The sequence below is a fragment of the Bombus affinis genome, chromosome 7, assembly GCF_024516045.1.
Source record: "Bombus affinis isolate iyBomAffi1 chromosome 7, iyBomAffi1.2, whole genome shotgun sequence".
NCBI lineage: Eukaryota > Metazoa > Arthropoda > Insecta > Hymenoptera > Apidae > Bombus > Bombus affinis.
In genome coordinates this window covers 11,457,333-11,480,410 of record NC_066350.1, presented here as the reverse complement: position 1 = coordinate 11,480,410, position 23,078 = coordinate 11,457,333, and the positions used below count along the sequence as shown (strand labels likewise).

The 23,078-nt window shown below is 37.3% G+C and overlaps 5 protein-coding genes and 1 long non-coding RNA gene across 12 annotated transcripts in view; 3 read left to right on the top strand and 3 right to left on the bottom strand.

The window, feature by feature from the left end:
- Nucleotides 1-25: 25 nt before the first annotated feature.
- LOC126918961 (transforming growth factor-beta-induced protein ig-h3-like) lies at nt 26-3,608 on the bottom strand. The gene is made up of 14 exons (XM_050727588.1): nt 3,425-3,608; nt 2,960-3,224; nt 2,763-2,861; nt 2,629-2,693; nt 2,407-2,552; nt 2,169-2,342; nt 1,798-2,098; nt 1,521-1,730; nt 1,308-1,445; nt 1,114-1,229; nt 852-1,042; nt 615-786; nt 426-548; nt 26-349 (listed from the first exon to the last, which is right to left on the bottom strand). The coding sequence occupies exons 2-14, from the start codon at nt 3,067-3,069 to the stop codon at nt 203-205; spliced, it is 1,992 nt and encodes a 663-aa protein (XP_050583545.1). The 5' UTR covers nt 3,070-3,224; nt 3,425-3,608; the 3' UTR covers nt 26-202.
- Nucleotides 3,609-4,679: 1,071 nt separating this feature from the next.
- On the top strand, nt 4,680-7,848 carry LOC126918971 (excitatory amino acid transporter-like). 3 transcript variants are annotated; one of them, XM_050727609.1, is made up of 10 exons: nt 4,680-4,827; nt 5,031-5,228; nt 5,290-5,380; nt 5,460-5,658; nt 5,727-5,937; nt 5,996-6,274; nt 6,371-6,604; nt 6,685-6,879; nt 6,952-7,086; nt 7,162-7,848. In XM_050727609.1, exons 2-10 carry the CDS (start codon nt 5,155-5,157, stop codon nt 7,367-7,369), a joined length of 1,626 nt encoding a protein of 541 aa, XP_050583566.1. In that variant the 5' UTR covers nt 4,680-4,827; nt 5,031-5,154; the 3' UTR covers nt 7,370-7,848. The 3 variants fall into 3 exon arrangements, with proteins under 3 accessions (XP_050583566.1, XP_050583565.1, XP_050583567.1); XM_050727608.1 differs by having other exon boundaries at nt 4,697-4,873; XM_050727610.1 differs by lacking the exon at nt 4,680-4,827 and adding an exon at nt 4,867-4,885.
- Nucleotides 7,849-8,055: 207 nt separating this feature from the next.
- LOC126919017 (ER membrane protein complex subunit 6) lies at nt 8,056-9,297 on the bottom strand. The gene is made up of 5 exons (XM_050727703.1): nt 9,151-9,297; nt 8,677-8,837; nt 8,521-8,613; nt 8,395-8,414; nt 8,056-8,274 (listed from the first exon to the last, which is right to left on the bottom strand). The coding sequence occupies exons 1-5, from the start codon at nt 9,185-9,187 to the stop codon at nt 8,244-8,246; spliced, it is 342 nt and encodes a 113-aa protein (XP_050583660.1). The 5' UTR covers nt 9,188-9,297; the 3' UTR covers nt 8,056-8,243.
- LOC126919023 (uncharacterized) lies at nt 9,289-10,044 on the top strand. The gene is made up of 3 exons (XR_007711489.1): nt 9,289-9,404; nt 9,784-9,920; nt 10,004-10,044. It is a non-coding gene; the product is annotated as an uncharacterized LOC126919023 (long non-coding RNA).
- Nucleotides 10,045-10,401: 357 nt separating this feature from the next.
- Nucleotides 10,402-11,815, top strand: LOC126918990 (GPI mannosyltransferase 1). Its single transcript, XM_050727659.1, has one exon. The coding sequence runs from the start codon at nt 10,542-10,544 to the stop codon at nt 11,691-11,693; it is 1,152 nt and encodes a 383-aa protein (XP_050583616.1). The 5' UTR covers nt 10,402-10,541; the 3' UTR covers nt 11,694-11,815.
- A 74-nt stretch (nt 11,816-11,889) lies between these two features.
- Nucleotides 11,890-23,078, bottom strand: part of LOC126918956 (irregular chiasm C-roughest protein-like) — a 158,324-nt gene continuing 147,135 nt past the window's right edge. For all 5 annotated transcript variants that reach the window (XM_050727574.1, XM_050727575.1, XM_050727578.1 and 2 more), the window contains exons 12-13: nt 22,692-22,821; nt 11,890-22,396 (exon numbers count right to left, since the gene is read on the bottom strand). In XM_050727574.1, the coding sequence (XP_050583531.1) occupies nt 22,298-22,396; nt 22,692-22,821 (229 nt within the window). In that variant the 3' untranslated portion in view covers nt 11,890-22,297. The remainder of the gene's footprint in view (nt 22,397-22,691; nt 22,822-23,078) is intronic.

Here is a 23,078-nt window from a genome sequence, read left to right as displayed (position 1 = left end):
AAAGAACGATTAAATAGTCGAGAAATCATTTAAATTTCAATATATATTGTTCCAAACGAATACATAATGCAGTACATAAGTGCATGAGTAACTTACTACATACTTTGTGAACTTTATATACATATACATATGTAGGTAGACATATAGTATCGTAATTATAAGTGACGTGAGTCAGTAATATAGATAGGTTTAATTATTTATCTTAAAGACAAGCTTTTCTTACAAATGGTCCATCATGTATTCTTCTATGACCATTAGAACACTGATCAGGTAGTAATACTGAGTTTATCTCGTGTGCAACTCCAGCTTTATTCAAAATGTCGCTCTTTACAAGAGTGGCATCATTTACCTGAAATAAAAAATTATATCTTATAAGACGCTCATTTTATTATTTTTATTAAATCACTAAAAAATTATGTTCTTACCAAAATTCTGTTATTTTTTCTCATAATATTTATCGGGTTTCCTTTAGTTCTGACGGTATACTGTAAATCTGGCATGAAGCTTTCAGCAAGTAACATATTATCCACGATATGATTTTGTAGCGTCTGAAAGTGAACAACGAAAAACATTTTTAATTGAATCAATCAATTTGTTCATAAAAATAGTATTACCTTTGTTAAATAGTTTCTGTCTTCCAATAATTTTTGAAGTTTGGCATTTCCTAACTGTTTAAATGCTTTATCCGAAGGAACGAAATATGTACACGAAGAATTCGCGCGCTTAAATTGGTCATACATTTGTGGTTGAATGCCTTTAATTCTTTCCATAGCGTCTAACCAAATACTGTAACAATTTTCCATTTATATTTCTCAGAGTTTTGGAATTTTCGTGTACAGGAAAAGAGTTACCTGAAATTGCCTTCTTTTCTCAAAATATAATCTAAAGATTCTTCTGCAGGGTGTAAAACGTGACTTATAATGTGTAAAACGCCATTGCTGCATTCTCTATCAGCTTTTATAATTAATGCATTTTCTATTCCAAAATTACCACGATAAACTTGGAAGCGTAATGGAACTCCTACTTCAAGCGTTCTAGCGATCTATAATGAATTATAATCTTTAAAAGTTATTGAGGAATATATTGAAATATTCAATTTTGCACTCAACTTACTTGATTGCTACTAATTTCATCGGTGAAATACGTTCCCGTAACTATATGATTAAGAACAAAGTTCCGAGCACTCTTTTGATTTCTTTGCAATTCTACAAGTTTCTGATTCGATAGAGCTATAAAAGAGCATCTTATATTAAGAAACAAAATACGTTTGTCTAGTTTTGTCAAGAATAAAGATCGAATATACATACAATACATTGCTGTCTCAGAGGGAGCAAACATTGTGAAGTGTTTCAAATGTCTCAAACTTTCTTCCAATTCAGCTGTTTTAATTATTTCTAAAAATTTAAATAATCCTTCCTCTTTGATCACATCCGAGATAGTTTTAGCTGCAATATGTTATATTCATAATAAAATATTCTTATAAGATCTTCTTAAATGCCATTCAAGCAAGAATTATTTACCTCGATCCGGAAGTAACACACGATCAACAACGTAAAGTAATCCATTCTTTCCATGATACATTTCATTCCTTATATTTGCATTGTCTACGATGGGTCCATACGGACCGCAATTTAATTTTAGTTCTTGTCGTTGCATCGTGCTTGCATGATATTCCGAAATTATATTTGGCACGCATACAGGATGCGTTACGATATGATGAGCAATTAATGCTAAATGAAACAATATATTATACAGAAGAGAAAACTTATATAAATGTATTCCGCACAATTCAATTACCATTTAATTCTGTCGGGTTTTCCAACATATCGGTCAATTGTCTTTTAGGAATATGATGAAAAGCTTGATCCGTGGGTGCAAAAATAGTACAGGGTATTTCACTGAATCTAATTCTATTTCCTAACTCGCTATTTTTAAGGGCTTTTGTAAATATTTCGAATCTACCGTCCCTAGAAGCGAGCTCAATTATGTCTGAATTTTGTGCCAAAGCAAGATCCAAAACTCCGTCGATAACATGCACAACTCCATTAGTGGCAACTTGATCCTTGCGTATAATTCGATGACAATTCACTGTTTCCATCTGTGAAGATGGAAGCGTTTATTGAACAATTGTGCATACATAAGCTTCTACGATTCAACATGTTACTTACTCCACTGGAAAATTTGTTGATTCTTAAAACGTTTCCTTGTAATCGCGATGGAATTAAAAGATTTGCTTGCCATTGATTTGATAATACGCGTCTGTCTATTATATGATTCGCGATTAGATTTACATATCTGTTACCGTCGTATTCTTGGTGAATACCTTTTACTTTTAAGTAGTGCTGAAAAGGAAAATGATTAAAACATATTAGATGATTACATATCGCATATTTTCGTTAAACATACATCAAAAGCATCGTCGGATGGTACGAATAACGTTAAGGGTGGTCCACTGATTAATTCTTCCACGAAGGACGAACTTTCGATTAATTTTGCAAATTTCGTAGCACCCACTCGTCGCGTTGTTTCTATGAGATTTATTAATGGTTTTACTGAAAGGGAGAATAGAAATATAATTGAGTTTGGAGACGAATATAAGACTCGATAATATATAATTGCATCTATTACCTCCTGTGCATCCAATAGACCCAGGAACTCTATAATATCCTGCGCAGCATTCGTATCTTACGAATCTGCGAAGCGAATGAAAGCAGTGAAGTATTCAAATATGCATCATATCTAAAAACTATAATTATACCTACGTAGGCTTGCCACAAATTTTTCGAGGATTCCACTGTTTGCTTTCAGTGTAATAAGCATAGCTTATGTCATCGTTTACTTCTACGGCGCATACGTTAGGTCTACAGAAATTAGAAATATAAAACTAGTGTCATAAACATTTACTACTAATACAAATTTAAAAAAAAAAAATATATATATACAATTATGCAAGTATTACCCTTGTCTTTGCGAATTGTCAACCTTCCACCAAGAATTTCCTTGATACGCACAAACTATATTAAACACCGTTAATGATATGAATATTTTTGTTATAATTTCACTGAACATGTTTTCACTATGATGAAAATATTGGCACGATAAAATGAAAAGACTCGCGGCACAAGCGTAACTTGCTTGGTCGAGCAGAACATCTGAGAATGACTCGGTTCGAAATGCTTCGTATTTTAAGGGCTATGTTCTCCCATCCCATCTGGGAAATATATCTGTTAAAATGGATTTCGATGTTATCTACGTGAATTGATATTGAGAAATCTAGTACATGTTGGACTTCTCAATTTTTAGAAATCATTTGCATCGGCTAGATGAATTTTGCATATGTTAAGACTCGCATAGCAACATTTGTATCGCACATTAATACGCAATTTTATCAGAATATAAATTTTAAATGATGAATACGACTGACCTTGAAATGCCTTCGACATTCATATTTATCAATTTTTTTATAACACTATCTTCAACGGCGAAATTCATTCCTACGAAATACACTTTTTTTATATTCACGATTTCTTGTTACATATGTGTAACAAAATATTAAACAGTGCTTCGAGGTGACGGATAACTTACTCTTGTATTGCACATCTGCTCTATGAACTGCTAGTGTTATGAACTATTAGTCTGTATATAGTCACTCATAGCCATCATTGCAAGAGAAATTGGGTTACCTTACAACGGATATACAAAGGGGCCCTATAAATTGGCCCATATCCTACATGCTTTCAAAATAATTCGTTATGAACGTTCCAATTCGAATTTAGTAATCGCAGTGAAATACATTAGATTCCAATTAATTTCGAATTTCATGTTGCATTTCAATACGGATATATGTGGTTTATGTATAAATAGAATCGCATAATAATATGACGATGCATACGACTGTTAATGCACTTTCCATGATTCCATGAATTAACCAGGGCAACACAGATTCGAATTTCCCGTTAAAATAACATCAAGCAAGGGAAACTGATACGCGGCGTCCATTTTCGTAGATACGATCGTAATTTACTTTTCAGTCTAGCATTATGACACGATTTACGATGTTGCCTTTAATTCGATAAAATTAACGAGTCTTGCAAGTGGCATGTGTATGTGGTGCATAGCGTTTACGCCCACAACCACGCTTTTCTCTCGAATGTACTTTTGTACTTAGAACGTATTAACCTGTTAAGACGCAACGACGTCTTTCAAAGAGCTCCTATTTTATTTCAAATGCATCTTACATATAAGAAAGAGAAAACGTAGAAACAGATCGTGTAACTACAATAGTAAATGTCGGAACGTTTCATAAGAGGTAATGCAACATTGTAATACATTTTAATCGCTTCGTAGGGGGTTGTGCGTCAAGGGATGAACTGTTCGAGTTCTCCATTTAGAACAATTTAGCCGATGCCGTAGATCCAATAGAGACGGGTCTATTTCTGCGAAACAGACGCGCGTGGTACACATTTTTCTCCCTTCTGCTTATTCAGTGCCGTGCGACCCGTTCTGATGAGTGCCCTCTTCCTGTAGTCGACTATCTCTGTTACTCTCCGATCTGTCTCCCTTCACTCTTACGATGTTCACCCTCTGACCCCTCACGAGCTCTAATCAGCTTCCTGGATGGGGCATATTATCTGCGTGATGGCAGATCGTAACGACGCGATACCCAGCCAGGTCCGGGTATTCGATCATACGGTAGTCACTCGGTAGTCCATTGCGCGTAAAAGACCTGCCAAGATCCACGGTTACGGATGCCATTTAGCTTGTTATACGATTTCATCGCATTGGTGCAGTGGTTCTGAAACTGTGCATCTGCTACTAAGGATTCAGGTGTGACCTCCTATGGGAAATCTACTTTTCTACGTTTTAGCGCAGTGTCGGTCTTCCAGTATGCTTTTTAATATTCGCTTTTTAACTATGATCGATTGATAAACGAGCCACAAGGACTCTGTGTTATATACGCATAACAGAACGTGTAGTTCTTTAGTCGTTAAAGGGAATTTATACAATGACGATCTCTTTGGTTTGTACAGACATAGACGCCAAAGCGGTGAAAGCCGCGGGATGAACGAGTACGAGTTCTCCGTGATCTTCCTCGTATACAGAGGAAGAGTATTCAAGAAGTCTTAAAAGTGATATATTACCAAATTGACCAAAATGTCTCTTGGAAAACGTATATCTGGAGCCGTCGCAGTCCTCAGAGGCGCTTCGGAAGTTAAAGAAGCACAAACGTAAGATTTGCGAACTGCTACCTTCTTTGCAGTTTGATTTTTTACCTAGAACAATTTCTAGGTCATGTTCCGATGAGATCGAGAAAATAACGACCGTGGAAGAAGAGAAGATTTGCCCCGATAAGAAGACACCGCTTGACAGATTACAACTAGTTAGTTATATTCATATGTTTTTCTTCTTTCAACATTTCTTCTATATTTCATTCGAATTCTATTTGAACATAAATATAGGTAGTGGATTGGTTCGGAGAGAACACGCTCTTGGTTCTTACGATCATTGGAGTGTTGGTGGGTCTTGTTCTTGGATTTCTTGGTCGATTAGCCAGTCCTTCGCCGCAAACCATTACTCTTCTCAGCTTCCCCGGAGAACTCCTTATGCGACTATTGAAGATGTTCATTCTGCCACTCATTGTTTCGTCGCTTATCTCCGGTGATTACACAACATCCAATAAATCATTGCATTCAGCTAGTCTCTCTCTAAGTTATCCTTTTTTGTAGGAATGGCGCAATTAGACCCTAGGGGTTCGGGAAGAATGGGATATAGAGCATTGATATATTACACCGTAACGACCATTCTTGCGGCCATAGTTGGCATCGCAATGGTGCTTATAATCCACCCCGGTGATCCTAGAATCAAAACCACCATAACCGCGCCTAAGGCGGATATCGCAAAAATGTCTACGTTAGACGCAATTCTCGACATAGTTAGGTACGTGATATACATGATACAGATCGCATAAATCGTCATCGACGAATACCATTTTTAGAAACATGGTGCCGGAAAATTTGGTGCAGGCGTGCTTCCAGCAGGTGCAGACCACTTACGTGACGACGGAAGTGATTGCCATAGGAACAAATGAAATCAGTCAAGTTCTCCAGCCAACATTAATATACAAGGATGGAACGAACGTGATGGGAATGATAGTGTTCTGTATTACGTTCGGCCTTCTCGCTGGACAAATCGGCCCTCGAGGAAAATTGATGGTCGACTTCTTCGTGGTTCTGAACGAAATAATCATGAAGTTCGTCAGCATTATTGTGATGTGGTGAGCGATCGAGATACGACTTAATTTCCTTGCTTATCTGATTTGTGATTTGACATAAAGAAAAATCTAGAAAAATCGAGTATTAATATTATCCAGGTTCTCTCCGTTCGGAATCATGTGTTTGATAGCTGGTAAGATAATGTCGATCAACAATTTGACGGCAACTGCTCAGATGTTGGGCCTGTACATGGTGACGGTCATCGTGGGCTTATTGATTCATGCTATAATCACTATGCCAGCGATATTTTGGTTTATAACTCGACAGAATCCTGCCGTGTTCTTCAAGGGTATGATGCAAGCTTGGATTACAGCTTTGGGAACGGCATCAAGGTACCTGATGATAACTTCTTTCTTTTTTTTTTGTAAATAAGCTTATGTAAACTGTATGATATATTTTTTAATGCCTTTAGCGCTGCAACTTTGCCTGTAACTTTCCGATGCCTCGAAGAAAACAATAAAATCGATCCACGTGTAACGCGATTCGTAGTCTCAGTCGGGGCTACGGTGAACATGGATGGAACGGCTCTTTATGAGGCGGTTGCTGCAATTTTCATCGCCCAAATGAATGGAATCTCGTTAGGAATAGGTGAAGTCATAACAGTCAGGTTTGTATGATCGATGTGACAGAAATATGCCCAGGTCTTTTACTTACTTATGGTTCTCTTTCGCCTATATAGTCTCACAGCAACCTTGGCCAGTATAGGGGCAGCAAGTATTCCCAGCGCAGCTTTAATTACGATGTTATTAGTGCTCACAGCTTTAGGTTTACCAACGAACGACATTTCTCTATTATTTGCAGTTGATTGGATGTTGTAAGTCCATTATTTATATTCATATACGACAGGCGACAGAAAACCAGATTCAATAACATATCTTATTATTCGAAGGGATCGAATCAGGACTTCGATCAACGTTTTGGGTGACGGGTACGGAGCTGGAATAGTTTATCATTTGAGTAAACATGAACTGGAGAAAATGGATCAAGAAAGGAAATTAGAGGGTCTTGAAATGGGGACACCTCTTGAGGATATCTCAGAGAGTTGTCAACGCGAGAGCGTACCTGCTCCTGAGGAAAGTTCTGAAACAAAGATTTGATTTGCAAGAATATTGATCTTCCTCCGAATACTCTCTTTAGCTCCTTGTACGGTAACATAAAAGAAAACTCTGCTCACTCACACGATCAAGGAATTATCATCACGGTATCGAATGGAATTGGTAGAAATGAAACTTTATTTTCTCACTGCCAACAAAGTTTTGGATTTTTGATCAAATAAAAATTGTTGATAAGTTACAAATGTTTTAAGACTATTAAAAAAAATATTGTCAAAATATTATTGTTATACAGAGTGTAATAAAAATGTGAGCATGTTAAGTACAAAATAATATCATTCTGAACTGTTTTCTTGCGGTATGCTGCAATATATTAAGTACTGATGAAAATTAATTGAAAATTGTATTGTACAAAGGATTAAACGTAGCTTTTATGTATGAACTGAAATGTTTAACTTGTTATGAGATTATGTATGTGTTATCATTTATTCATTTTAATAATCGAATAAAGAATTTTATTCTAATCATGTTTTGAAAAACTGTGTTCAATAGATTGTTATCGTATTAGATAATTTATCCTTGGGATTTTACAACGCTTTGTTAACATTGTTTATATACCATGTTATTTATTATATGTATATTATAGAAACAGAAGAATAAATACAGATTAACTGCATTTATAATTATTATACACATTAGGAATATTACAATAATGAACAAATTCAAGCAGGTGGAACAGACGGAATAAATGTATTTTTGAAAGTGTTCTATGTACATACATATACAATAAATCACATAGTGCTTTATCAACAATATTATTACTCTGACCAGCAACTGGCAAATGTTTGTGATATATTTAATTAGTTAACGACATATTTAGTTAAAAAATATAAACCCTTAAATCTAAACATCCTTTTAATCAGTATACATGTACCATACCATATAAGAATCTAATAATATATTAAGGAAAATATAAAAAACATAAATTTGATGCATAGCGATGAGTTACATAAATATGTCATTTATTCTTGTACTTGAATAAGAATATTGAATTGTTTATAAAAGGATACGTCCAAAACAGCACATATGTCTGTTGTATGATTGTAATAAGTCGTAATAAGGAAAATACTTGCCCGTTTTAATAGGTATTTAATATTTCAATTTCTTCCTTTAATAAGACTATGTATAAAGGATACAAAAAGGCCTCCAAAAAATCCACTAGTTAAAAGATTTCGTCTACTTATAAAATATTTTTTCCATTGACCTCCAGCTTTTAACAATAACATTGCCTACAAAAAGCATTTTTTATTTAGTGTTTATTAACATGACAATAATTTAAAAATTATTCTTACCCATAATCCAAATACAGCAAAAATGTAGAAACCAAAACCATATAATCCAGTTAATCCTAATAAACCAGCTGTGCCTCCTGATAATGCTGCCATCGATATCCTACAATATTCTACCACAGCAGCATTATTTACAACAGCTGATTCACTATATGCAATAATCTCTGAAAAAGAAAGAAGATTTAGTACCAGAGAGTGAGTTTACTTTATATGAAAGTAGTATTGTTTCTGAATAATTTAAAAAATTAAAAAACAGAATTATTTAATAAATGGCAAGATGGAAATAAAATGTAAATAAATTTCAATATTGTTTAAAAAGCTATTTTACAAGTTTTATTTCCTTTATAATCTGACGTTTCCGGATTTATATATAATATTAATAAATAAAAATATAACCTATGAAAGATGTTACAAATATTTAGTAAAATGCATTCAATATTGAAATAGCCTTAGAATAATCGATACTCTGTTATTTACCTCCTTTCTCCTGTTTTGTTTTAATTTTTCCCAACATTGTTATATTTCTGTTGATATTAGCAAAAGATTTTTATAATTTAACCTAACACATTCGTTAATGACTATGTATATGTGTACATTAAAGTTCGTTTGTCGGCTGCTATGATAAAGTAAGTTTAGAGTGCCATCTACCTGCTAAGAAGATTTTGTTACGCGTGACGTTGGATTGTTAAGACTATTTTCGTTCATTCTGTTGAAAGTGTACCACGCGGAAGGTAAAAATTTAATACGCCATTATTAGTATTTCCTAAGTTCTTAATTAAATAGTTAAATTTATACATTTTATAACCAATAAATTTAGCTCTAAAATATCCTTTATTTGCACTAGTTTTGTGATACTAGTACGATCGATCCAGTTGTAACTTCAGATTATATAAGATGTACGTCGTTGAATGTTTGCATATCTAAAAAGATATTTGATTTGTTCGCATGACGATTGCTGATCCATGTAAAAAGTTTGCATGTAAATTACAGCAGTGTTTAAAAGGTTTGTATCCTGAATGTAATTTTGCTTTAGGTTGTAAAACTTTCTATTTCTAATTTTTATGATTGCATTTAAGATTATACATGTGCTGACTAGTTATTCATTTTTAGACAACGTTTATCAACCATCACGGTGTGAGTACGTTATAGAGGAATTAAGACAGTGTTGTATAAAACATTCTGCTATTTCGTTAGTCTGTGATGGTATAGATACTTCCAAACCATACGAACATAATACAGTCGATTACGTATGTACAAATAATTTTGTCATGTATAATTATTTCAATATTGAAAATTTTTACTAATTTATTGTAATTTCGTTTTGTTGCAGAGAAAAGCTCAGAAATAAAATTCATTATGGATAATAAGAAGAAGTTCAAAATTGTACGCTTGGAAAACAACAAAAGATTAATGATTATTAGAGTATGTGCTGCAATATCAGTGACTGTTCTTGCAACAACATTCTATCAATGGACACAAACACCACAAATTCCAAAAAACAAGTAGACATAAATATGTTTTGATATTTTAACATAAGTAATGTATGAATAAATAGGAAATACAGATATAATATATATTAATATGTGCTAAATAATAACACGTAGTTGAAGATGGAAGCAGTAAAAAAAGCAAAAGAGCGATTTAGAAAGTACCCAATTGTCATTGCGCAATGCCATGAATCTGGAGCTAAGTATGCTGCATGTGTATTAGCAAAGTCTAATTTGCAAAAAGGTGACTGTGAAAATGAATTTAAGGAATTTAAGACATGCCTAATGAGAGCTGCTGCAAAAAATAATACAAAACTATAAAGAAATAAAACTTTATTTACTATAAAGAATTGTTTAAAAAGAATATTTAAATTCTTAAAAATGAGTGAATTTTTGTCATTTAAGGCACACTGTGTATTAGCCTTTATTTTCAGAATAGCTTTAGTTTTTTACTCAAATTTTCATGATAAAACATTTAATGTTCCATATACTGATGTAGATTATAAGGTATTTACCGATGCTGCGAGACATATGGTAGAAGGATCATCGCCATTTGAACGAGACACATATCGCTATACACCATTGTTAGCGTTTATTTTAACACCTAATATTTTCATAAATGAAAATTTTGGGAAAATCTTATTTTCCTTTATTGATATCTTGGTAACAATTTTAATAAAAAAAATTGTGGCTCTACAAAATTGTAATGAAAAATTACAACGTATGTGTGCCTTCACATGGCTTTATAATCCTTTTACAATTGTAATCTCAACCAGAGGGAATGCAGACACTATGACAGTCCTTTTAATTATGCTAACTTTGTATTTGTATCTACGAGATAAGTTCATTCTAGCAGGTTTATTTCATGCTTTGTCAATTCATTTTAGATTATACCCTATAGTGTTTAGTATACCTATGTATCTTTCTCTTCGCGATAAAAGTTATGTCATACCAACCAAAAATCAGTTAAAACTGGTACTTAGTTGCGTATCATTAATAATTTTTTTGACAGCTATAAATTATTATTTCTATGGTTATAAATTTCTTTATGAAAGTCTCATCTATCATATCATACGCAAAGATCCCAAACATAACTTTTCCGTTTATTTTTACATGCAATATTTATGTGCTAAACAGCTACCTAATGTAACTAAAAAAATATTCACTTTCTTGCCACAACTGATACTACTACTATTATTGTCATATAAATATTCAAGCAAGTCTCTCCTGCCTTTTGCAATGTTCACACAAGCCATGGTAATGGTGACGTATAATCCAGTACTAACATCGCAATACTTTTTTTGGTATTTGTCTCTTTTACCATTGTGTCTCCCACGGTTTGGGTTAACCTTACGTAGATCATTATATTTGTGTTTTGTTTGGATTCTCAGCCAAAGCTTTTGGTTATTGGCTGCTTATTTATTGGAATTTCAAGGGTTGAATACTTTTACGTATATTTGGATTGCCAGTTTATTTTTTTTCGTTGTCAACGTTAAAATTTTAAACGACATTATCGTGTACTATAAGTACTAATTAGAAATTAAAAAAAAAGACATTATTATTATCGAAGTTAAATATTAATTAGTAATAAAAATATATGTTATCCGTGCAACGTGAAATGAAGTTTTGTGAAAATAAAAGAGAATAAAATTGAAGTCGAAAAATCTCCAAATCCCTATCCGAAACTATCACGAGTTTAGTGACAGTGGTAGGAATATTAGATACGTGGTTAATGATTCGTAATTTTATTCTTGCAGGAATACAAAATACTTATTTACAGATGGTTTCGTAAAGTAATAGTGGTAGATTCTTAAAAGGAATGTAGATATAGTAATAATAATACAATAATAGTAAATCTTAATGTAGTAATCTAGATCAATTGTGAGCAAGAGCATCCTTTGGATCATTTTTAGAAATATTTCTGTCGTTTATTTCTAAGCTGCTAATGTGATGATATTTAATATTATGGGGATATTGCTCATCAAATTATACGAGAATGCTTCTCACAATTTCTAACGACATCATTCAAACGATACTAATTATTCCATTTACACAAAGTATAACAAAATATCATCGATCAAATCACGATTCAGACTGAAAGAAATAGCATTTCTTTAGTAAATATTCGAACGCGATATATTTACGATCACGTTGAGAGACAAACTTCGAACGTAAAGAGAAATTATCCGAAGTGCGACACGAAATGACCCTATGGATACATGAATCATAAATGAAAAAAGTAACTCAAGTATAGTTCGTATAACTATAGGTCATCACGGCAGACGATGCAACATATAAAAATAGCATTATTTTCTTTCATTGCTTTCGTTTACAGTTTATTGAACTGTGTGCTATGTGAAATAATCTATTTTATTTCCCTTGACGTGAACAGACAGTTGATTTCTGTCCGAAGTCGGTCTCACCGGCTAGGACACAAATCACCGATAATACAAGGAAGTTAACAGAAGAAGTGATAATTCCAAACCTTGCAGCGATTCTCGAACAAACGCATGAATCCCTAAATAGTCGGTGTAAATTTCGTGTACCGGCTGCAAGGTCCGGAAGTTACGTACTTCGGTTTTAAAGTTTTACGCTATATCGATAAATCAATTGTCACCATTCTAGACAGAAGAATAAGTTACATCTCTGAGAGAATAAGGAAAACGAAGAGAACACCCCGGGTTTGCGTGACGCGAAATACTCCTTATTATACCCAGAGGATTGGCGAATAAAGCCCGAGCGTCGCTCACTCTTATTTCTGCACGAGGGGAGCAAAAGAGTACGAAAGACGGCGCTCGTTAGAGGATATGCGTGCTCAAGTGCATTTACAAGATCGCAAAGCAACAATATGTCTCGATGTATGCGGCTTTAAGACGTGCGTAGAGAAACGTGAAATCACTCGATATTGCACGTACTCGGCGGTTAACGCGCGCGTATTTTTACAATGGAACGATGCAACTTTTAAGCGCATCCGGACCACTCGTTCCTTCTTGCTTTTCCACGCATCGAAAGACTTTCATTTCTTCGATATTATCGTTGTATCTACTTCCTCCCTTTTCTTTCCCTCTTTCCTTTTCTTTTTTTATTACTTTTACTCTTTTCTCTTCTTGCCTTCGGTTAGTCCTTTGCTAAAAAATTAAAGCAAATACGATAAAACGTAAAAAGTCCACGAACACGTGCTCCAGAGATAGACTTTGTCGTGGCTGTGGTGCACGGAGATTCGAAGAGGGGTTGGTGAAAAAGGTATTGGTATTGGGAGGAGAGTTGCGATTGCAGACAAGAAATGGGATCGTCTTGCATGGAATGAAGGGTGAAAACGTGAGACTACGAGGGCTGTTATATGGCAAAGATTTAATAAAATATGATAACAGCAGTGATACACATTACACTCTACGAGAAGTATAAAATAAACGGCACTGGCTGCTTAATAATTAGTATGTAAATCAATTAACTATAAATAATTATAATAATAATAATAAAAATCGTTGTTCTGTTATAATGATGGATGATAGAAGTCGCGTAAACAAAAATGTACACCTTACAAGTACGAAATTTTTTGCGCCGATCGATCACGATGATTACGATAATAAACGATGGATACTTATCTAAAAAAAAAAAAAACATATTTCAATATATATATATATATATATATATATATATATATATATATATATATATATATATATATATATATACGAATATATACTTATGCTAACAATAATAATTAAAAAAAGAGGAGAAAGAATAATTAAAGCACTCGGTGTAATGCATGAATAAATGCATTATCAAATTTATACGACATAAACTCAATTAATATACACAACATTAAAATAAACATTTCTTTGGTCTTGTCGTTTCTTTTCTTTTATTCGCGTTGCAAGAAAGAAAAGAAACGTGTCCCGTCTCGTAAAATTTAGTCCTCCGGACAAGGAAAAAGAAATTAGAAGAGACAAAAATGAAAATAAAAGAACACACGAAGTTCGATCAAAGGGTGAGTGTACTTATGGCAGTGAGGGGAAGCGAGTGGGCTGAACGGAAATGATGAAAGTTTCAATGTCAGTTTTATCGGCCAGGTGTACACTAGTGGTAAGGGCACGCGTTAATACCTATCGACTGTCGCGACGCGGAAAACATTGAAAATTTCTAAGCTTCTTCTTATTTTCTTTTCTTTGTTCCTTTGTACTTACATGTCCTTAAGGTTATATGGTGCGCGCGCGCGTGTGTCTATGTTTCGCGAAGTGATCGAAGAGGAATGAGAAAATGCGACAGACGTTAGCTAAACTCGGAATAAAAAGTTTTTTTCATTGGCACACTGTCGATATCGAAGAGTAAGACTCGGTAGTTTTTTCGCGGTACGTTCCTCGATTCTCAAGAAAAGAAAATCTTTATATATAACTCTCTCGCTCCCTTTCACTCTAAAATGCGCGCTCTTTCTCTCTCTCTCTCTCTCTCTCTCTCTTTCTCTCCCTGTTTTTACTAAAATTTCTTTCTCGCTAACGGAAGATCTTGTGCGAACAATGCTTTGTCTTTTCCCGTGGGTTTCGTTTTCGCGCCCAATCTTTGCGCTACAGGTATGCACGTGCGAGGAATTTTGAATCGAATTGCGATCGAACCAATACGGATCAAAGTTTCATGATTTTCGAAGCATATATTTTTCATATTTTATATATATATATATCTTTCTTTCCGATGCGGATGAAAAATGTGTATCGTTTCTGACAAATCGACCTGGTTTCCGTTAGAACGTAGAGAGGGATGCGTCCAACCGTTAAAGTGGCGATAGCAATTCGTTTGTGCATCGTAGATCCGCGTATAACGTATCCTGTTGTCACAAAAGAGCGCTTGATCGCGAAATACGAAGCTACGAAATTCACGATGGCCGGTCGTTGATTTTCATATCGCGTTCGCGGCGATTCAATTCACTGTCAGGCAGCGCGATAGTAAGATCGATGATCGATCGTCAAACAAAAACCCCAGAAACAGCGACTCTCTTCTTCCTTCCCTTCGTTTTTTATAAGGAGATCTCAAAAAAGTGTCTAGCTAAATTGTTTCGTTAGGCTATTATGATACAAAGTAATGTACACTAAAAAGTATGATTCGCTGTTCATAGTCAAATCTCTAGTGTTCGAAATATTTACACATGTTTATTATTCACCCTCCTTTCGTTCGAATTATCCTATAGTCCACTTGGTGCACTTCTGTTCGTTTCGTCAAAGGATCATCGATATTGACCGATTCGCTGATGAAATATCAACGTACCGAGTATCGGCTGCAAGGCGTGTGTGCGCGATGTTGCGTAGGTGTATAATTATATATATATATATATGTAATTTCGTTTTCCCCTCTATTCTTTAATAATTAAATATCAGTTCACTTTCAATCGAAACGGTCGGTTTGTTCGAAAAATCGATCGAGTTAAAAAAAGGTTGCGGTTGGGTGGCTATGCCGAGTTACGCTAAACGCGCGTAAGTAAACGGATCGATAATAACTCGTTATCAAATACAGAGGGAGGATTCGGGGGATGGATAGCCAGCGGAATAGTATTTCGGCGAACTTCATTCGTGGCGTAGGTTTCGGCTTGTGAAGTTTGCCAATTCGATGCGCGATAGCGTCAGGGATGTAACGGGTTCGCAACAAAAGTTCTTGCATTTAATCGCGTTACGAGAGTTTCCTTCGAGTTTCGGTGTATTTCTTTTAGATCGAGTTACCCTTCGTTCGGTTAATTTACTTTTCGCCTCGGTGTGGCATTTGCGCCACGTGACTCCTCGCGTAACACCTCGTGTGTTACACATCGTTACCGTTTCCTAGTGTCGTTTCTTTTTCCATCGTTACTTCGCCGAACGTTCCCCGCAATTATCACACGCATTATTATCGTAATCGACCATTATGGCCGCGCATTAGGCGAGCCTTCGCCACGAAACGTATTTTTTGCTACGAGATGTTCGGAATTTTTGTCAAGCTTCTTTGTCGAGCCAATTGTCCAATGTTACAAGAACTTCGTTGCATCTCCGTAACGTAATTGAAATTCCATTGTGCGCGGTTTAATTGTATGTATAAGGAAATTTCGATTCGAACGAATGTGATTCAGACATCATTAGCAGAGGCCGAGGAAGGCCAGGCTACCGTTTGGAAACTGGAGGAAGGAAAAGCAAAAAAGTAACGGACGACAGAAAAATAATGGTAATAACGTGTTTGTCGTAACATGATCTTTCGATAGATATCGCGAACGTTCATAATTATTACCACGAGCTATTCTGTCGTGTTCTTTCTTTCTCTCTCTTTTTCTCATTTTATATGAGAGATTGATCCAAACCGAGTCACGCGACTTGTGCACCGACCTCTTCGTACGCGAATTTATCATGCATCGCTAACGTTCGATGCAGTTTCAACGAGCAGTCGTTTACAGTCTTTTCTTTCCCGTTTTGTTCGTTTGTTTAGTGTACCGGTAAAACAGTCTATCGTATTTGTAAAAGTGGATCGATGTTCGAGGGTGTGTTTGTTTTTTGATGCGCGTGGACCGAAACTTTGACTGGAAGAGATTGTTTCACGAGATGATTTTTCATACCGGGGACGAGTGTGATAAGAGTGCGTTTTCGTTAAGTTGTTCCCAAGCGTTGTCGTTCGAGACGTACCAAAAGTCGAATAAATTCCTGGCGCGTTCGTATCAAAAATTATTGGTCGAGATTACTACACACGGTGTACGTTGAAAAGTTTCTTTCTGTAAAAACGTAATGGATTTGTCGGATGATAACTTAGCGATACTCTGCCTTCGATTTCATACAAACGACACGATCGAGAAGATTATCGTACACAATAAACAAAAGAAACGTCGTTTCGTCGAGAATTCATAGTGCAAGTCTTCGATCGAACGGATGGTCGGTCTGAATCAGAAGTGCTCGCGTCGCTTCAGAACGATCATCCTTCCTTTATCTTCTTTCCTACCGCCCTTACGATACTCGTACGATAACGATCGCTGTCGATCGGATCCTCACCGCTATATTATACAAACGATACGCCGATTAATTTTTAAAGATTCGCAACGATTCGCTTGAATTCCTTTTCGCAGGCAGCATTACACGCCGCGTAACGCTTTCTGAGAAAAAAGCTTTAACATCGAGAAAAATATGGGGGTATATATCGTATCTCCTATATGTCGCTCAGTCGAATTCGAAATAGCGTTTTTTTTTTTTTTCTTTATACTCAGTAATCGATGCAACGTGTTTAACGTAGCTTTTATGGATAGCACGCGAAAAAGTGTTCATTTTCTAAAAAGTCACTTTCCATTTCACAAATGCGTGGACGGGCGACTCGATCGTTTTTAAGATCTATGCTCCCCGATATCGAGCTCTTTGCACGGTAATTCATATATCCTGTTTCGAAGTTGACAGTATTTTTTTGTATTTTTTTTCTTTTCTTTGTTCGTTCAAGTGTTCTCGTTTTTAAACCCGAGAGCGTCAGGGAGTTATTTACGCAACGAACGGTATGGCACATCTCATTGTATCAAAACGTTGCCTTTTTCGTTCTTGCGTTTCCCCTCGTTCGGGGGGTATCCTGATTAAATCGCCATTCGTTTAACTCTGTCGCGTGAAATAGTAAAAACGATCGGATCGCCGGATAAGGTTTGCGAAATAGTTAGTAATAGGCCATAATCCCTAATCGTAAAGTATGAAATGTATCAACAAATTTGAAAAAACTTCCCTCGTTCACCCTATTAGGCAATATTTTCTCCTTCTTCATCCCTTTCTCTACTCATTCTCCTTGACATTTTTTCCGTTTTCGCGCTTAGTTAGAGAACGCTTAACCGTTCGTCACAGGACTCGTCATAAATTGCCTAACAATATCGCGCTTTATAACACACAGCGTGATCGAGCCGAGCGCCAAGTTTCCTCATCGAGATGCGGCGAACGTTTCGAAATTCTTTCGAGAGGCGCGAGTTTGCGCGTCGCGAGAATAAACCTTTCAATGAAAACAACGACGTCGGAAATTGCACGAAATAAAATGATTGCACTATAGAAAAATAAACTATTCGAAGTTATCGATCGTGCTCTTGCCCGCGAACTTCTTTAAACCGGAATAAGCGAACAGAAGCTTCGCAGGAAGAGATTCGCGCGCGATATCTCGAGTGCATGCAGTTCGCATGGTGAAATCGCACGGCCACGCTCGAGAAGGAAACTTCGCGATGGCTCTCGTTCCTTTCTTTGACTAAAGGCGAAGAAATCGATATAATTTAATTAATAATTGACAGATAACCAATTAATACGTATAGGATGGCCCTGCGGCAAGAAGGCGCAAACTCCTAAGGTTCAAACGACATAAACTTTTCTAATTTTAACATTGCCCTGGACCATCCAGTACATTGATTGTAATTACTTCCCGCAGTATACTTCGTTATAACCTACATTTTTATAATAGAAATCATGTGTCTGTATGTATAGATCTCTCTCTTTTCCTCTTTCTGACATAGCCTCGTGCCGTCTGTAATAGTACGCGGATTCGTTTCCACGGATCGAACGAGTGTTTCCACCGTGTACGTTTTTTTATGTCTTTTGTTTCTTTCTTCACCCCGCTGAACCTGTACAATCCGGAATTCCACCAAGCATTTATACATTTACACGTAACGTGTGTGCGATCGTACGCGCAAGCGCGCGTGCCGCGAAACGGCGCCCGGGCCTTCTGGCACACGCGCATGCGCACAGTATTTCGTTTGCGCGCTTTGAATGTGAAAAGTTCAAAATTCTTTCTCTTTCTCTCACAGTCATTCTCGCCTTTTTTGCTTTTACACTCGTTAACACTCACCCACGTACGCTCTCATTCTTTTAAATAGTTAACAGTAACATCAGGATGAATATTGTACAGAATGATTGATGTACAATAATCTGGACTTCCGGTGGACAGTTCCATGGCCCGGAAATGGGAGACTCCGTCGACGAGGCTGGTCGATTTCGCGACAAGAAGAACACGGCGATCGAATTACGAGAGGAAAGATACTTACGAGTACGATAATACTACACTGTGTAATTTCGTTCCGATTTGACCGTGTTCTTCTCGACGAAACGATTCGAGCGCGAACAGAGGAACTGATCGTTTCGTGACGACGGACTGCGCACGATCGCGGTCGATCGTGGGACAGAGAATGAGTTTTCAATAGGAAGGAAGTATTTATATTACGAATACTGATTTTCTTTCTCTTTTTCGATCTACGACGACAGGGTCGAAAACTTTCGAGGGGAACTGTCCGTCGCGAAACTGTCCGCATAGTATCAGATATGCACATAGTGTTTTATCTTTTCATTCTTTTTCACAGTTACAAAACTAACTAAATCTTACGAGATACGGTGAGCAATAATTCCAGTTATGTACAGAAATTATGTTACATACGTCTGAATATAAAGATATTTTCTCCACAATACAAATGTATATTCATTCGCTTTTTTTTAGCTCTGAATGCGCCATGATCACCGTCATCGTTCATTCGAATCCCATCGTCGTCACCGACACGTTTGCTCGAGCTCTGCATTTCCTTTTGTCCTTTTCCTATTTTTTTTTTAATTCTGTTAATTACCGACGCACCACGTGAGTATGGGGCCAATCCGTAGTGTGCAGCCTTTTTCTTTCGAAACCGTTTTAGTAATTGATAGGCTACCCTGTTTCGTTATCGTAATCAATGGTATTATGCCCGCTGCATAGCATCGCGACGTCAATGAGCGATGTATCTGTTTGCTTCGTTTTTTACCGTGTTTTTCTTTGAACTTGAGGATTCTCTATCTCGAGGCTGTAGATCATCGTCGAGGAGAACTTAATAAGTCTGGATCCTCGTTCGACGAGCTACAGGCATTGTAAACGAACAAGAAAACATTTTCGATAAGAACGAAGATAACTTAATAACAATCGTAATCGAACAAAGAATTCTCGGCCAGTTTCTCTTCTTCTTTTCCATTTTAAGTCGCGCTCCATTTTTTTTCCGAAACGAGATACACGACCAATTACATCTAACACGTTGTTTCTTCTGCTCGATCGTCTATTAGTTAATATCGTTATAATATTATTTACACGAAGCTGTTCCATCCACAAACGAGCTTATTCCGATATAGCTTTGCTTTTGTAGCGCCACCAAACTATAGGCCCTATGTTCGTATTGACAACAGGTGATATATTTATATATGTATATATCTAATCATTTTAGCTATCTATTTTACAAAGATCGGCCCGTGGAACGCTTCGATCGCTTTCCAAACGCGCGTATTTTCACGATTGAAAATCCTCAGGCCGGAAGGAGACACGAGATCGCGATCAATCTTGTCAGACAAGCAGCACGATCCGTTCGAAGTGTCCTTTTTTCTCGTCTAGTGCGCTTACTTGCGAATACTGCGCGAGACCTAACATTTTTTCCTACAAATAAAAAAAGGCAGCGCGACACAGCGTGACGTCGAAGTAGCAGCCGAGACGTTATGCCTGTCCGTGTTGACGACACGATCCAACGATTTCTTCGTATTCAACACGTCACTCTTACCTGGACATCCGTCTACGTATCACATGTTCAAAACGCAAATTATCCGTACGAAGCACAATTGTTCGATGTTCATTATTTTCTTGTTCACCTCGTGGCGTTTTCCCTCGTTTAGGAGACTGCTACTACGACCACAATGATCCGCGATGAAATTCGATTCTCGTTTCTTCTTCTTTTTTTTTTTTTCGTTACGTTTCGAATGAACATTAAATACTTATCGAGATCTATAAGTATGCGAATAAAAGATTGTCGATACCGAGTGGTCTGTTCTCGTTCCGAAGAGCTCCTTCGATTTACGAACCTAACCACCGTCCTTCGTTTCTCGCTAATCCACCAACTACCCATTTTCGATGATGGTTCCCTTTCTTCTTCTTTTGTTTTTTTCTTTTTTAAATTGATTTCTATCGAACCACGTCGAGCCACGTATTTCTTTGATATTTACGATAACCCCGTTTACCCTAATCCAGTCTCTTCGATGTACAAAGTCGACTATCTTATTTCTATTAGATGATAGAGAAAAATACACTGTGTTCCCGAGTCGATGAAGGAACCTTCTTATCCCTCGATTCAGTCTTCTTAAATGGAGTACCACGCGTAGTCAAGGCTAATCAATTCTTCTCGACAAGCTCGATCGGTCATTGTCGTTACCACAGTTGTTCGCCATTAATTCGATTCTTGTTTCTGCCGTTTCTCGAAGTCGGCCAACAAACTTTACAACTCTCCTCGCATCCTTCACGATCTTCTCATACCGGTCGAATAGCTTACAAGTTTGACGAGAGCTATTTTTTGCCAGACTCTATGTTCTCAAGCAGTCTTAAGCGTTCACGTTTGCCCATTGTTTCACCAGCTCGTAGCGCATTCACTGAATAATCGTAGTGTCAATTCCTTCGTAAGCAGGAACGTATCGTAGACCCTGCCGGCCAGCCACGCTCATCCTCTCGTGGATCCTCCTGGGCATCGTTTCCAGTAGGTAAATGCCTCTCGCGTATGTCTTCTTCTTTGCCAACAGTTTCTTCGTAACATCCACGCCGGGATACTCGGTAAGCTCTTGCGGTTCTTCGCTCGTTCCAACTTCTTGTAACCTTTCGATCGTGTCCCGAGAGATGTCACGGACAATCCGGTTCTCCTCGCTTTGCCCACGTGCAATCGTCAAACTTTGTACGTTCGACTTATCCAAAAGATATTCGTCGATCGTCGAAGACGCAGAAAACGGTTGCACGGTCCGATGACGCTGCTCCACGAGTTGTCGATGATCACGGCTGGCCTTTCTTAATTGTCGTAACACTATCTCGATGTATTTTAATGCTTCGCCGTTTTCAGCCATTCGTTGCGCTCGTCCCTTCAATCGAAACTTCCTCGTCTCGTCCTTCGACTTCGTTTCTCCGAGCAATCGTTCGACTTCTGGCACGCGTGCGATCGTGGAAGCTCGCCGAACGATATCACGATCTTCGAATTCGACGCTATCGTGGCTCTGATAGGGGTAGTTCTCCTCTAAATTTTCCGCGAGAAACTTTTCGTGCGACCTGAGTGTATTCGACTGCCGAGTCCATTCGATGGCTTCACGGTTCTCGAAGGCGGTACTAGTTAGGTCCGAACGTCGACGGTTCTAGTTCGGATAGACCCCCTGGCCTCATACGTGCGTCGCTAACGTCCCTACCGCCGAGGTGCGCTTTACCGTCGCTACTCCACCGTTTGGGCCGCCCGTGATGTAATGTGCCGAAAGTGGTGCCTGGAAGATTATCAAAAAGTTACAGAAAATTAGCACCGACCTCGTAGGAATTGTAACGTTTGGATGGATAAGGACTTTGCAGTGAACGCACTTAATGCACATAACACCGAATAAGAGTGGGCGGTGTAACATTAAAAATAAGATTGATTTAATCGGCGCGATTAGAATCGATTGGTTGCACAACTATCTCGAACAAGATCTAAACTCGAACTAGTTCAGGTGAGCGTAGGAATGTACCTGAGATGTCGTAACTGTGCCTCGGAATTTGACACACATTCACTGCCATTGTACTAACCTGCGGTCCAGCACCGTTCAAGGTATTCAAGCTATTCATTCTCATTGCTTGCGTGTAGGGCGGTGGTGCTGGCGTTACTCCCGGCACAGCCGTGTGTGGCGCGTGTCTCAGTTGCTCCGCGGCTGACATTCTATTGTTTGGCAGAGGAAAGAACGATCAGAACAATTTCTTACGTGATCTATATTATCGTATAAAATATCGCGATTATAGTGTGTATGGGTCGTTCGAGAATTGTTTGATCGAACGACGAAGCGCGGATTTGTTCGATTAATATTAAACGTGACTGGGATCTGTTCGAATCGACGTTATAAATATTCAAGACAGACGATTCATAATTTACGTGGAATATAATTAATCCCCGGAAACGATTGCACACGCGGCGCGGCA

Excerpts from the sequence above, each read along its gene's own strand:
- LOC126919017 (XM_050727703.1), bottom strand. The coding sequence starts at position 9,187 with ATGTTGGGAAAAATTAAAACAAAACAGGAGAAAGGAG. Across the intron at positions 8,838-9,150 it reads AACAAAACAGGAGAAAGGAG|AGATTATTGCATATAGTGAA; the intron begins GTAAATAACAGA and ends TTTCTTTTTCAG. Across the intron at positions 8,614-8,676 it reads TTGCTGTATTTGGATTATGG|GCAATGTTATTGTTAAAAGC; the intron begins GTAAGAATAATT and ends TGCTTTTTGTAG.
- LOC126918990 (XM_050727659.1), top strand. The coding sequence starts at position 10,542 with ATGAGTGAATTTTTGTCATTTAAGGCACACTGTGTATTAGCCTTTATT.
- LOC126918961 (XM_050727588.1), bottom strand. The coding sequence starts at position 3,069 with ATGTTCAGTGAAATTATAACAAAAATATTCATATCATTAACGGTGTTT. Across the intron at positions 2,694-2,762 it reads AAAATTTGTGGCAAGCCTAC|ATTCGTAAGATACGAATGCT; the intron begins GTAGGTATAATT and ends TTCGCTTCGCAG. Across the intron at positions 2,553-2,628 it reads GTCTATTGGATGCACAGGAG|TAAAACCATTAATAAATCTC; the intron begins GTAATAGATGCA and ends TCTCCCTTTCAG.
- LOC126918971 (XM_050727609.1), top strand. The coding sequence starts at position 5,155 with ATGTCTCTTGGAAAACGTATATCTGGAGCCGTCGCAGTCCTCAGAGGC. Across the intron at positions 6,275-6,370 it reads GTCAGCATTATTGTGATGTG|GTTCTCTCCGTTCGGAATCA; the intron begins GTGAGCGATCGA and ends AATATTATCCAG. Across the intron at positions 7,087-7,161 it reads TTTGCAGTTGATTGGATGTT|GGATCGAATCAGGACTTCGA; the intron begins GTAAGTCCATTA and ends TATTATTCGAAG.